Genomic DNA, 15,188 nt, shown 5'->3' with positions numbered 1-15,188 from the left:
CTTTAAAGAATATTCTAGGGGCGCCTGGGTGGCTCAGTCAGTTAAGCATCTGACTTAGGCTCAGGTCATGATCTCATAGTTTTTGAGTTTGAGCCCTGCATCGGGCACTGTGCTGAAAGCTCAGAGCCTGGAGCCTGCTTCGGATTCTGTGTCTCCCTCTCACTCTGCCCCTCCCTCGCTTGCACTCTGTCTCTGTCTCTCAAAAATAAGTAAACGTTAAAAAAAAAAAAAAAATTAAAAAAATAAAGAATATTCTAGTTCATTAACTGACATTCAAAGTGTGAAATGCTGGGCATGAATACTTTCAAGAACTGATAGCTATATTAAAAAGAATAATAAACAACCTTCTAGAGGAAAAAACAAGACACATATACTGTGAGTACCTTACAGCTTAAAAATACTCAGGATGTCAAATCACCAGCCACTGTCTATCGCCTAATACCATTACACTGAATATAGAACTACCTTTTCTGAGACAGGTAGGCTGCTGGGCTCCTCTGTATTTCTTGGCTGCTTTATAGAATCACATCCAAACATCCTATTTTTAAGAACATGAAGCTGAGTATCAGTCATGTGCTGGTGCTGGGCGCCTGGTCGGCCCGTGGAGAGGGGCCCACCATTCAGATTTTGAGTCACGCTGGCTGAAACACTGAGCACTGGCTCCACAGGAGAACCTGTCTGAGAGACCTGTGGAGGAAACATAACACCTGGAACACTGATATACTGAGAGCTTTCCAGCTGACTCAGCAGAGCTTCAGACATGATTTCACGCTCATTTCCAGAAGGTACAAGTATATCACTGGTGGCATTTTCAAAATGTTTCCTATGCACTAGCCCAGAATGAAGAATTGGAGGTTGCTGGGGCACACTTTCTAGTCTCTGAGATTTTTCAGTAGTTGCTTGGAGAGAACATGGGTTCAATCGTGGAACACAGGTCTGTATCATGGAAGGCTGTCCCAGCTGCTGAAATACTTGCTGAACTGGATGAAGAATACTTGCTCTTCCAGAAGTCTGTGTCACCATAATTGGTACACTGACTTTATAAAGGTGACCTTAAAAGGGAGAAAACAAAACCATAAGTAGGATAGAAACCTAATTTCGTTGAAAGAAAGAAAGAAAGAAAAAAAAAAAAAAATAGGAACCCTGGCAGCCCTTTCTGCCCTTGAGTCCTGTCCCTGTGCTTTAACAGAACTGTCTTTTTTACAATGAAAAAAATAAATAAATAAAAATAAAAATTTTAAAAACTTAAAAGAAACCCTCAGGCATAACAGACTGTCAGGCAATCCATCAATATGTTAATAATGGTTATCTCTAGGAGTTTTTATTTTATTCTTCAGATTTCCTGTATTTTCTACAATAAATATCCATTACTCTACCGTTAAAAATTAAAGAGGTCTCACTTTAACTCTAGTCTTTTCTCACTATTGCTCATATGGCACATTTTGCGATACATACAGGCCACCAGTATTTACTCCACAGAAGTATTGCATTGTTTGATAAATTACAATGTTACCAACCCAAATTGGGATTTAAACAAACATAATCATGGAGAATCTATTTCAGATATTTAAGATATACCATGTAATGACTCTAAGACAAGGCTATCCAAAAGGAGTTTAATAATTTCAAACTCCCCCCTGCCCCCCACATTTTGACCTTTTTTTCCTCTTTAAAATAACACTAAAAAAGGGGTGTCTGGGTTAAGCATCTGACTTCAGCTCAGGACACAATCTCATGGTTTGTGAGTTCAAGACCTGCATCAGGCTCTGTACTGACAGCTCAGAACCTGGAGCCTGCTTCAGATTTTGTGTCCTCCTCTCTTTCTGCTCCTCCCTGCCTTGTGTTCTGCCTCTGTCTGTCTGTCTGTCTCTCTCTCTCTCTCTCTCTCTCTCTCTCAAAAAATGAACAAACATTAAAAGAAAATTAATAAAGTAAAATAACACTTAAAAGGAGAAGGAAAAAAATATTTTTTTAAGCACTCAGTCAGGTGCTTTAAACTTTGTGACAACCTCAATAATAGGTATGATTCTCTTTCAAATCAAGAAATGGTACTCTGGGGTACCTGGGTGGCTCAGTTAAGTGGCCAACTCTTGATTTCACTTCAGGTCATAATCTCACAGCTCATGAGTTAGAGTCCCTTGTTGGGCTTGGGATTCTCTCTCTCTCCCTCTATCTCTGCCCCTCCCTCTCTCTCTGCCCTCCCCCGCATGTGTGAGCTCTCTCTCTCTCAAAATAAATAAACTTTAAAGAAAAAAAAAAACAGTATTCTGAAAAGCAAAGGATGGTTCATCTCTGAACTTCTTGTATATTCTTTCTATTATACTATACAATCTCCAGTAAGAAAGGAGGCAAAAGTTGATCAAGGTAATGTTTAGTTTTTCCTGATTAGAGCTAACAGAGACACAGAATGTTATTTTGTATTTGTCAAAATTTTTTTTAATATTTATTTTTGAGAAAGAGAGAGCGTGAGCAGAGAAGGGACAGAGAGAGGGGGAGACACAGGATCCAAAGCAGACTCCAGGTTCTGAACTGTCAGCACAGAGCGCAATGCGAGGCTCAAACCCACAAACTGTGAGATCATGACCTGAGCCAAAGTCACTTAACTGACTGAGCCACCCAGGGGCCCCATGTCAAAATTTAGATAATTGATTTGAATTAGAGAAATACATATAAATCATCTTATACAACATTAGGGAAGATAACTGGGAATAAGTAAGAGGACAGGCCTAGTACAGTGTCTTTTATGGGAGAATGCCTCCAGAACAGCAATAACCACCATTTAGTATTCCTCTTAAAATAAGTTGTATTAAAACTTCCTATAATTTCATTAACTTCCAGCATACAGTTTATTAAAAATCATGAAAATTAACATCCAGTAGTCAGTACCAGTGCTAAAATAAATTATTCGGGGCTATACTCTTACCAGATGCAGTCTGTAGTGTCACACCTGCTGGTACATGAATAGGATAACCAGGAAGAGTGAAGCCTGCACTAGAGTTTGAGGCGCCCTAGATATGAGAAATTTAATTAGAAAGTTAGAAAAGGGCTTTACTTCTACTTTTCCCGATATCATGAGGGTAAAAAATAATCTGATTCAGGATAAAAGGACAATGGTTGGACCACACTTAACATTAGTGCTGAGTTCTTTGAATAAAACAGCTTTTCAATATTTGATTTAGATTATCTCAGCAAGGATAAAAGGAATTCTGTTCTACAGCTATTAGCAATGAAGTCAGTAAGTCTTAGTAAACAGCATCGACACGGACTCATACAACTTGCCCACTACACAGCTTTCCCTGAGTCAGTGATTATCAAAATGTCAGGTGCAAGAACCACAGCTGTTCACAGACTCCTCTGGTCAGTAAATTGATCACTAATGATATTTTAAATTAGATAACACAATAGTGTAGAATTTTTATTTTAGAATAATTAAACCTCGGTTTTCCATTTTTTTAATACTAAATCAAAAGACAAAAAAGTTTTTGCCTACCAGACATGCAAATATTTAAAAAGACTGATGTACAACATTCAATGTTGGTAAGTATGTGATAAAAAGCACTTTTCTCAGACCACTGCTTACATGAGTATGTGTGTGCCATCCTTTTGGAGGGCAATTTTGCAATACATAACAAAATTAAAACACGCATAATCTTTGACCCAAAAATTCCACTTCTAGGAATATACCCTGATTACCTGATTGTCATGCAAATTCACAAAAACAGATCTACAAGCATAATCAATGGAATGTTATACTAGAAAAAAATGAAATAATTTAAATGTCCATTAACAAAAGCTTAATGAAACTGTGATATATCCACTATGGTTAATCAATATTTAACTGGCAGTGAATAAAGATCCATCTATATTACTAAGAAAAAAAAAAAAAAATTACAGGGGCACCTGGGTGGCTCAGTGGGTTGAGCCTCTGACTTAGGATCAGGTCATGATTTCACTGCTAGTGGGTTCAAGCCCTGCATCAGGCTCTGTGTTGACAGCTTGCAGCTTGGAGTCTGCTTCAGATTCTGTCCCTATTTCTCTGCCCCTCCCCTGCTCATGCTCTCTCGCTCTCTCTTCTTGAATATAAACATTTTTTTTTTAAATTACAGAAACAGTACAGAGATTAAGCCTACTTTTACCCTGAAAATTAATTTAACTTTCATCAAAGAAGGTTAGATGTTCTATACCAGGTAGATCCTAAATGGATGATCTTGATGTTTTATTTTCTGATTTTTTTTTTTTTTTACCCAAGTTGAGCCACATAATAATTCTTTTTATTTGAGTGGAATATTTTGGCCATTTTGTACCTTTCTGTTGTAGAGGTTTAGAGTATAAGATTTGGGGCAGAAAATTAAATTACAACCTGTATGTAGAAAATTGAGTAGCTAGATGGATATACATTAAACAGTTAAAACAGTTGTCTTTGGGGTACAATACTGCAGGGCTCTTTTACTTTTTACTTTATAAATTTGTTTTTACTGTTTACAGTATATTGTTTCTTTAAACAGGAGAAAAAGTAGTTCCAAAAATTTCAAAGGCAGAGACATTTTTCATTGGTCTCTTATCAAAAGCAGCACCATTCTTCCCAAAAATCCTAGTAAGGGCTATGGCTTTGTTTTTAACGAAGAAATGGAAATTGATGGCCCACCAAACCTTTTCCCTCAGAAAGTGGGCTGAAAGAAAATGAAAAACAGTAGATTATATACCATCAGAACCATGGAAGAGAAAAAGTGCTATTTTTCTCCACCTGAAAACTACTCAATTTTCTAGATACAAGTTGTAATTTAATTTTCTGCCCCAAATCGTGGGGGAGGGGGGGATCCTATACTCTAAACCTCTACAACAGAAAGGTAAAAAATGACCAAAATATTCCACTCAAATAAAAAGAATCATTATGTGGCTCAACTTGGGTAAAAAAAAAAAAAAAAAATCAGAAAATAAAACATCAAGATCATCCATTTAGGATCTACCTGGTATAGAACATTAATGGTGTGTTAAAACTCCATAGAATTTAACTTCAGAAATTTCCTAACCTTGGCAGATGCTAACAACTACTCTGGAAGACAGGAAGAGTTGATAAAGAAAACGTCAATTCTGGAACTACAGAGTTTTTGCAACATCCATGTTACAGAAGTCCTGTCTCCCCATCCCTTACTACACCCTTTCCCATTCACCTGAGGGAATATGAATTATATCCATGCCCAGCATTCTGCTACCATTTGCTAAAAATGAAGCATACATTTAAAAATATATCCTTAATAAGCTACATACCAGTTCTGCTGTAGTAAAACTGGCAAGAGGTCTACCAGCAGGAATAACTAATGATGCTGCATAGAAAAAAAAATAATTATACATCCATTACAATTTACCAATTTAATAAAATTGCTAAGTCTAGCTTATTTTTAAAAACGTTTTCCATCACTAACATGTTTGACCATGGTGAATCCAAACTTCCTAATTCCAAGGGAGGTAAAAGAATTATATTTAATTTAATTATATTTTTCTCCAACAGCTTCAGATAAAGACTTTATAACTAACCTATTTTAAGTACCAAAAGAAAATATCTCATTGTAATCAAGTATACCGTAGTATAGAACCCCATAAGAAAATACTTAGGTTGTTTTTATTAAGTCAGTATAACTCTAAATCTCTATAACTTTTCATTGGGAAGGAAAAGTACTATTCATTCAAGTAGCACATTTCCAAAGACTACACTATTGAGCAAAATTGTGTACCCCAACATAAACCATTACAAATTTTACACATTCAAAAGAATTTCCAGAGGTGCCTAAGTGGCTCAGTCAGTTAAGCAGCTGACTCTCGATTTCAGCTCAGGTCATGATCTCATGGTTCATGAGATGGAGCCCTGTGATGGGCTCTATGCTGACAGTGTGGGGCCTGCTGAGGATTCTTTCTCTCTCCCTCTCTCTCTGCCCCTCCCCCACTCATGTATGCACTCATGCTTACTCGCTCACTCTTTCTCTCAAAATAAATAAACAGGGGCGCCTGGGTGGCTCAGTCGGTTAAGCATCCGACTTCGGCTCAGGTCATGATCTCACGGTCTGTGAGTTCGAGCCCCTCCTCGGGCTCTGTGCTGACAGCTCAGAGCCTGGAGCCTGCTTCAGATTCTGTGTCTCCTTCTCTCTCTGACCCTCCCCCGTTCATGCTCTGTCTCTCTGTGTCTCAAAATAAATAAACATTAAAAAAAAATAAATAATAAAAAAAATAAACAAACATAAAAAAAAAAAAGGATTTCCAATTCATTTATTTCATCAAAAGCGACTTACAATTCTTTGGCCAAATAAAGCCAGCACAGCTACACAGTTTTAAGAAAAATGATTAAGAACATGTTTCTAGAAGTCTTTGCATGAATTTTGCATGAAGTATGGCTACTAAGAAAATTACAAGAGGACAAATTCTTAGGAGAACACCAACCTAACCTGCATTAAAGTTGCCATCTCATATATCTTTTCTTTATTATCTACCAATTTTCTTGGCTATCCCTTTATTTATAATCCAGCTAAAAGGCTGGCCTAATGATTGTGAATGTAAGCATTAAAAAAGTAAGTGTAAAGAACAAATAGTAACTCCAACAGAAAGACCTCGATTGACCAAAGTAACCTTAAACTTTGCCTCAAGGCTCATTTTAGCTGAACGTGACTCTTAGAATATCACTCTGCCTTTTCTTTAATAAAAATAACAACACCTTAGCATGTTTATGCAGCACATATGTATTAAATGTAATGTTTATTAGGTTCTTTTTTCACACACCACATTAAATTGTCCCAAAGATCTGCTTCTGACACTAGAACGGCTCCATAATAAACAAAGGAGTTCAGAAGAGCAAATATTTTTTAAACTAACCATCCTTCCCACATTGAGACAACAGAAGTGAAGCTACAGAGATTGATGATTAATGAAGTAGAAAATTATTTTTATCCTCCGTTCATCTATGGCTTTGCTTATTAACAGGCATTCTTTTAGAAAGGCTAAATTAGAAAGAAGTGGTGGGGCAGGAACACAATGGTATTAGTCTTAATTAGCTGAAGTAAGCGAAGCTTAAGCTGGTACAGCTGAAGCCACAGCCTGAGAGGAAACAAAAATCTGTTAATACACTGTCTGAAGCAATTAAATGAATTTCTTGAGGAAAAATAGCAACAATCCCCCTCTTTTAAATACCTTGCAATAAATCCTAAAGGATACTTTTCTATACTTACATAAATCAAACAGAGCCAAAAGAGAGTTTTAAGAGTTTCTTTATAGCTTTCAGAATAAAAGCATTGAACAGTTTTATAGAGAAGTTTCATACAGCTCCTACTTAATTTTGATACTAAAGGCACCATTTACATACTTGCACAAATTATATATACTATTATATGTGCCTGAAACATACTTTTTAAAATACTCAAGATGTTTTCAATAACCAATTAAGTTTTAAGTGAATATGTGTTCTTAATTAAAACTAAATGTCAGAATTTTGGTCTTCATGTATATATTCTAGAGATATTAGATTTCCCAAACAACAGGCTTTACAACATAGAAATAATTCAATCCCACAAATGTAATTTAAGAAATTCTGTAAAAAGATAATATTACATAATAACATTACTAGTGTATTTTTTCCTATACAGTAAGAAGTTTTTGATACTTTAAGGCAGTTAGTAATTTCATACTTCTTGGTCCTGCTTTGAACCATTCCTAATCTTAATATCCAAGTCATATGACTCAGAAAGTGCAAAGACTGGTCTATCTTCTTCTTTGTCACTACTCATTACCATATGCATGTCTCCTGATAACCAAACTGAATATTCTAACTCAAATCACATCAAGAACCAACAGCACTGCTGAAATTTTCACCAGATTTAAGTTCAGGAACAACTGGAAATATAGTTTGTACCTGAAGTCTGGGAGTTTTGATGCTCAAAGATGAAAGCCATGACAAACTTCTCAAAATTCCCATTTTTCCTTTTCTTGCTCCCCCAAATGACTAACGAGTTTCAGCAAAAAGACTGTGTAACATGAATACCAAATAGCACAAACTGATTTGAACTGCCCTAGAAATAGGGCATAGACCAAGTGACTCCATGTCCCAGTTTACCCAGGATAGTCCTAGTACATACCTATTATTCTGAGGTTATTATTAATGGAATCCCATTTCTCTCTCAAAAATGGATTACAGGCAAAGACTCAGAATAGCCAATATGATATTCAAAGAGGAAAACAAAGTTGGAGGACTGATAATACCCCACCTCATGACTTACTAGAGAGCTGCAACAATCAAGACAGTGTTGGCACTGGATAAAGAACAAATAGATCAATGGAACAGAACAGAGAGCCAAGAAACTGATCCACCTAAATATGGTCAACTGGTCTTTAACAAAGGAGCCAAGGCAATACAGTGGCAAAAAGATAATCTCTTCAACAAATGGTGCTGTAACAAGTGGCTATCCAATGCAAAAAATTGAAACTAGACACAGACTTTACACCCTTCACAAAAATTAACTGAAAATAGATCAGACATAAATGTAAAATGCAAAACTACAAAATTCCTACAAGATGGAAGAAAATTTAGATGACCACATGGCAAAGACTTTTTAGATGCAACAATGAAGGCACAATCCATGAAAGAAATAACTGATAAGCAGGGCTTCATTAAAATTTAAAACTCTGGGACGCCTGGGTGGCTCAGTCAGTCAAGCGGCCAACTCTTGATTGCTTTCAGCTCAGGTCATGATCTCACAGTTCGTGAGTTGGGAGCCCAGTGCTGGGCTCCATGCTGACAGTGTGGAGTCTGCTTGGGATTCATATTCTCTCTCTCTCTCAAAATAAATAAATACACTTAAAAAAGTTTTTTAAACTCCTTTGCAAAAGACAACGTCAGGATAATCTGAAAAGCCAAAGGTTGGAAAAAATGCCAAACACTTACCTGATAATGGGCTGTTATCCAAAATACACAAAGAACTCTTAAAACTCAACTACAACAACCAAATTAAAAAATGGGCCAAAGACCTAAACAGATACTTCACCAAAGAATATACAAATGGCAAATAAGAAGGTGTTCCATATCATATGTCATCAAGGAAATGCAAACTAAAACAATGAGATACCACTATCTCCCTATTAGCATGGACAAAGTCAAGAACATTGATAACACCAGGCATTGGCAAGAATCTAGATCAATAAGAACTCTCACTATTGCTGGTGGGAATGTAAAATGGTACAGTCACTTTGGAAGACAATTTGGTGGTTGCTTTTAAAACTAAGCATACAACCTAGCAATCACTCTCTTGGGGAGCTGAAAACTTACATCCACACAGAAACCTCCACACAGATGCTTACAGCAGCTTTATTCCAAACTGCCAAAACTTGGCAGCAAACAACCAAGATGTGCTTCAGTAGGTGAACAATTAAACAGTGACATATCCAGACAATGGAATATTATCCGATGCTGAAAAGAAATGAGCTATCAAGCTTGAAAAGACGCGAGGGAATCCTAAAGTCATATTACTAAGTGAAATAAGCCAATCTGGAAAGGCTACATACTACATGATTCCAACAATAGGACATTCTGAAAAAGGCAAAACTATGAAAATAGTAAAAATATCAATAGTTGCCCTGAGCCGGTGTGGCAGGAAAGGATCAACAGGGGGAGCACAGATTTCCCGGAAAATGAAAATACTCTGTGATATTATAATGATGGATACAGGTCATAAATTTGCATAAACACATAAGACATGAAAAACCAAGAGTGATAATATAAACTATGGACTCTAGGTGTTTATGATGTGTTAGTGTGGGTTCATCAATTGTAACAAATGTGCCACTCTGGTGGGGGAATGTTGATAACTGAAGAGACTATGCATGAATGGGGCTAAAAGGTGTAGGAGAAATCTCTATCCCTTCTCCTAAATTTGTCGCCAATGTAAAGTTCTGAAAAAAATTATGTCTTTTTTAAAAAGTGGATTTTAAACTATATATAATCACCCTAAAAATAGAACAGCAGTTGACAAATTAGACTCTGCAAACCCTTGGGGGTCCATGAGACCCTTTTACGGTGTCCACAAAGTCAAAATTATTTGTATAATACCAAAACAATAAAAATTTCATTTTTATTCGTTTCTCACTAAATTTAGTTTTTTGTTGCCACTTGCACTTACAGAGCAAAGCACTGATGAGTAAAAGTGAAGGCACATTAGCATGAATTAAGGCAGCAGCACCAAACCCGACCTGTGCCACTGTATTTATTCTCCACTGCCATTCACTCACAGTAAAAAAGACAAAAATAATAACAATAAAACTGTTCAACTAAAGAAGTTCCTTAATGCAACCATAAGCAATTATTTTTATGAAATTTCAACACCCAAGTATACATCCCTTTAATATTCTGTGGGATGAAAGGGGAAGAACACATAAAGCATTTCTGCAGCATCCACCAGTACACGGAAGTACACGGAAAAGCACTGGTGCTTTTATTTAAGCTGGGAGCTGTAATCTAGCCTCTTTGTGTTAAACACTGTTTTGCTTGAAAGAATAACTGACACAAACTACAGTTATTCAGACATGGATATCTGGCAGACATTTTTTGAAAATGAACTAACTGTGTCCATCACCTTGACGAAACGGACAGTATTTGTTTGGCAATGATAAAATTCAAAGTTTCATCCCCAAATCTCAATTCTGAAAACCTTACAGCCACCACAGTGAGCTTGATAGCTTCCCAATATTTAAACACTTTTCTGATGAAATGTGGAGATATTAATATGATTTTTTTATCTTGCATAAGGAACAGTATTTCAAATGTGTAACTCAGTGAACCAATTTTTTCCAAATAACCAATGTATGTTACAAAATTACACATAGGTTCAAGAGCCATTCAAAGTGTAAGACACACCAGTGAACTTTAACATTACAAAAAAGTCTTTTGGTAAAGTTTCAGATTCCACCCTGCAGCTAAGCTCTCAGAAACTACCACTTGTGCAGTTTTAGTGTACTATCCAGTTATCTGAAAATGCTATTAAAATACTCCTCTTTTTCCAATTATACATCTGTGGGAAGCTAGGTTTTCTTCATATACTTTAGCCAAAACCACATATCACAACAGATTGATTTCAGATATAGATATGAGATATTAAAGACATTTGCAGAAAAGTAAAGTAACACCACTCCTGTCATTAAACATTTTTTATTCTGGAAAATGCTTACTGCTAACAAATATATGTTATGTTAACATATGATCAATTTTTTTATTATAAACCAACATTTTTAAAAATTTCTCAGCTTTATTTTTTTAAGTAGGCTCCATACTGAACTTACGACCCTGAGATCAAGACCTGAGCTGATATCAAGAGTCACACACAACCAAGTGAGCCACTCAGGTGCCCCTAAATTTCTCAGCTTTAATTTCTAATATGGTAAACATATGTTTACAACGTCCGTTAAAAAAAAAAAAAAAAGTTCTTTGAGGCCCTCAATTTTAAAAGTACAAAGGGGTCCTGAGACCCAAAAAAAGGTTGACAATTGAAGATACAGTAAATTATTAAGCAAATGGATAATACAGTCAAAGAAAATATGACAGGGCAAAAAGCTCTAAAGATGGAACAAAGGCAAATGACTTACTCCATTGTAGATTTAATTTGAACTTGTTATCAAGAGATAAAAAGGTTGCAGAAGTAAGTTTAGGTTATTTTAATCGGGCCTTTAAAAGCACACAATGAGAAGGTCTAATTAAGAAGTACTTCAATTTTACAAGGCTATTTACTTCAAGAATTTTATTGTAGGAAACCTAGAAATGAAGGGAGATAAAAACAAGGCCTGTAATGCATTTTTAAAGGATACATGTACTTCCTCCTAAACCTTTTCATTACAAAATGATGTAGAAGAGAATAAAAACTGTCTTGTTTAAATGTAATTATTTCTATTATTCTAACTTTCAAGACAGAATAAGAATCAAGTGCTGAGTGAAAGCCAGATAGACATATTAGTTGCAAGACTATTTTGTGATTTAAATCACTGGTAATATTACCATCTTGCGGCAAAATCAAGTATTGCAATTTTGAATGGCAAAGAACCTGTAAAGTGTTAACTGCTTTTGATAAAAGACAGTCAAGTCTTTTACTCCTCCAGGCTGGCCACTCTCCAAGTCGCTCCTGGGTAAAAAAATGTTTAAAGTTCTTCAGTAAAGAATAAAGAATGTTATTTCAATAGAGAAATAAAAGGGATGACCTAATAAAATAGTTAAGTTAAAAACAGAAGCATAACCAAAACCTAGTAACTGATGTAAAATGTTTCAATGCTTCAACTTGGTAATTAAAACTGCCATGGTTAATTCTTATAAAGCAAAGTTATACTTTATAAGCATAGCATTAGATAAAATCTATGTTTGGTAATTCAATATTATTAACTTACTTATTAAGTTATAATTGCTGCCACACTTAAATTATCTTGTTTTGTCATAAAGAAGGTACTAGCCTCCCTACTATTTTCTCTTCACCTTGGTCCATTTGATTTTCTTTGGAATTTTCCCAAGGATGCAATGAACAACCTAGTTATTACTGACAATCTAATCCAAAATCTACCCTTGCTTCTTGCAGACACTGATCTATTTAATTTCAGCTAAACACAGTAAAACCCATGTCTGTGTGTGTCTGCATGCAGACATATACATATACACACATTAGGATAGCATAAAAATTGTAAGAATCAGAAAAGAATAAAGGATAGAAAGATATCACAGCATTGTTTATCTTTTCTTAGCTACTTTTTTCCAGTTTAAATGGATATATATAATATGGAAAATTATTTCCCTTAAAAGCAGAGGTTTAGATGAAGTCCAAGAATAAAGACAAAGTGCGCAAGGTGCATTTCTAGCCATTATATAATATCCAAAACAGTGAGGTAGTCTGAATAACCTCCATATTCTTCTTAACTCTTCATTTTGCTTCCAAAACAATAGCAGATTTATAATTTATACAAGCAAGAAAGAAAGAATTCACAACCATGGAACAACCCATCTTTCCCTCTGCTTTTTCAGCAATGGTGGCTGGGTTGTTCCATGACTCAACCCAATCAAATTCTCTGAAATAACCAATGGATACTCACAATAGCCCATCAACTATGTAACTTGTTCCTCCAAAGTAACACTTGGTCACCTCTGCAGACTTTAATATTAAAAAAAAAAAAAAAAACTAGTTTGAATAACCTAATTTTTGTTACCAATAATTACATGCAGTGACGATTTATTGTTTATTTAATAGTAATGATTTTGAGGTCCAAGCCCTCTCACATTAAGAAAATTACCCTAATTCAAAACCACCACCAAATGAGAATTTGTTCTGAAAAATCCAAACAGTACTAATTTACTAGCTGTATCCAACCTGTTGATGACTGTAATGTTTGGTGCAAGCTGTTTGGCAACTGAAGGGTGAACACAGGTGAATGTGTACTATTTCTGAAGAAGTCTTCTGTTGCTTTAGACTGCAAAACCTTTGTTTCCCAGAGCTGCAGAGACAAAAATGTTTGCTTTTTAAAAATAAATAAAACATTAAGATATTTTTTTCTTTTTAAGTTTTTAAAAAATTGTTAGCTCAAAAAAAAAAAATTGTTAGCTCAAGGGCGCCTGGGTGGCTCCGACTTCAGCTCAGGTCATGATCTCACAGTCTGTGAGTTCAAGCCCTACATCGGGCTGGCTGCTGTCAGCACAGAGCCCACTTCAGATCCTCTGTCCCCCTTCTCTTTGCCTCTCCCTTTCTTGTACTCTCTTAAAAATAATCATTTAAAAACACAAAGGGTCAGCTGATGGCAATTAAGGGGTTAAACAATTAAGGGGTTAAAATTATAATTTATCAGTTTCTTAAGATGAAAAAACAACAAAAAAGGAAACTTGTATTGTCTACAAACCTGCTTCAAGACTTTTAAAACTTGCTCCTCTATACCTTCTTCAGCAAATAGATCCCGCACTCCTTCAATTACATCTTCAATTACAGATCTATAGAGTTTAGGCTAAATAAAAGCAATTGTTAAAGTTTTAAACTCCCAAGCTTGAATGTATTCAGCCTTAAAAAGACATGCAGTGTATATTTTCTTATGGTTTAAAGAAAACCCACCATAAGGATATTTACTGGTGCAATCTACTCCCAATATAGCCTCAGCTGTCCATGAATTGTCAGCTTCTGACCCATAGCCTCATTCTATCTACGAGGCTGACTTACAGGACTACCATCAAATATGAGATAATAATCTTATCAGGATGTTAGGTTACAGTTGGGTTACTTGATTTTCCTGTCAGAATTTAACCCCCACTCCGCCTTTTAAAAAGGGAAGTTAATTTAAAGCAGATGGAAATCAACCTTCTGTCTTCAATTTACTTTTTTCTCAGAGGCCAAAGTAGCTTTTTTTAAAGTTCACTGGATTACTTCCACAAACGTAAACTGCAAGTCATAAGATTGAAATGAGCACTTGGGGCACCTGGGAGGCTCAGTCAGTTAAGCGTTCAACTTCGGCTCAGATCATGATCTCACGGTTCAGGTCATGATCTCACGGTTTGTGGGTTCGAGCCCCACATCCGGCTCTGTGCTGACCACTCAGAGCCTAGAGCCTGCTTCGAAATCTGTGTCCCTCTCTCTCGCTCTCTGCCCTCCCCCACTCGCTCTCTGTCTCTCTCTCAAAAATAAACATTAAAAAAAACTAAAATAACAAAAATAAAAGATTGAAATGAGCACTTACAATAGAGTAACCAAAGCCTATCCCACTTCCAAAATATATGTAGTCCAAAAAAATATTCTGAACCACTGCCAAGGAAAAGTGCAACTGCACCAAAATGGAGTCATAACAGAAACTAAGGAGGACATGAATGAATTATAGCCTTCCACAAGACTGTGGTGATAAAAACTCTGACATTCTAGGACTGCTCTTTCATACTACCCAGTGAATACTCTAAATACTCCTACTCACACCAAGAGTAGCTAGGTCTTTAATCCTTTTAAACATCCAGGATAAGCTTATGAATAGGCCAATCAGTAACATTTAAATAATACGTTATTCACAGGCATATCCATTAAGATTAAGTGCCCTAGATTAGTTGCTTCTTTTAAAACAGTTTACCCTGATAAAGGCATACTAAATTGATGCTTCAATGTTAGTTCCAGCTAGTGTGATCACATTTAAAGCAAGAAAAAAAACTCTTGGGGGCTAAA

The 15,188-nt window shown here is 35.9% G+C and overlaps 2 protein-coding genes across 2 annotated transcripts in view; one reads left to right on the top strand and one right to left on the bottom strand.

Moving 5' to 3' along the window:
• LHCGR (luteinizing hormone/choriogonadotropin receptor) overlaps positions 1-15,188 on the top strand; it is a 119,164-nt gene that overhangs the window by 88,894 nt on the left and 15,082 nt on the right. The gene's annotated exons all lie outside the window — the stretch shown is intronic.
• GTF2A1L (general transcription factor IIA subunit 1 like) overlaps positions 1-15,188 on the bottom strand; it is a 42,604-nt gene that overhangs the window by 26,181 nt on the left and 1,235 nt on the right. The window contains exons 2-6 of the mRNA XM_042932228.1: positions 13,894-13,995; positions 13,371-13,494; positions 5,269-5,324; positions 2,924-3,008; positions 466-1,052 (exon numbers count right to left, since the gene is read on the bottom strand). Of these exons, the coding sequence (XP_042788162.1) occupies positions 466-1,052; positions 2,924-3,008; positions 5,269-5,324; positions 13,371-13,494; positions 13,894-13,995 (954 nt within the window). The remainder of the gene's footprint in view (positions 1-465; positions 1,053-2,923; positions 3,009-5,268; positions 5,325-13,370; positions 13,495-13,893; positions 13,996-15,188) is intronic.

Source organism: Panthera leo, chromosome A3, assembly GCF_018350215.1.
Source record: "Panthera leo isolate Ple1 chromosome A3, P.leo_Ple1_pat1.1, whole genome shotgun sequence".
Lineage (NCBI taxonomy): Eukaryota > Metazoa > Chordata > Mammalia > Carnivora > Felidae > Panthera > Panthera leo.
Note: the sequence above shows the minus strand (reverse complement) of the source record. Positions and strands in the feature narration are given on the sequence as shown.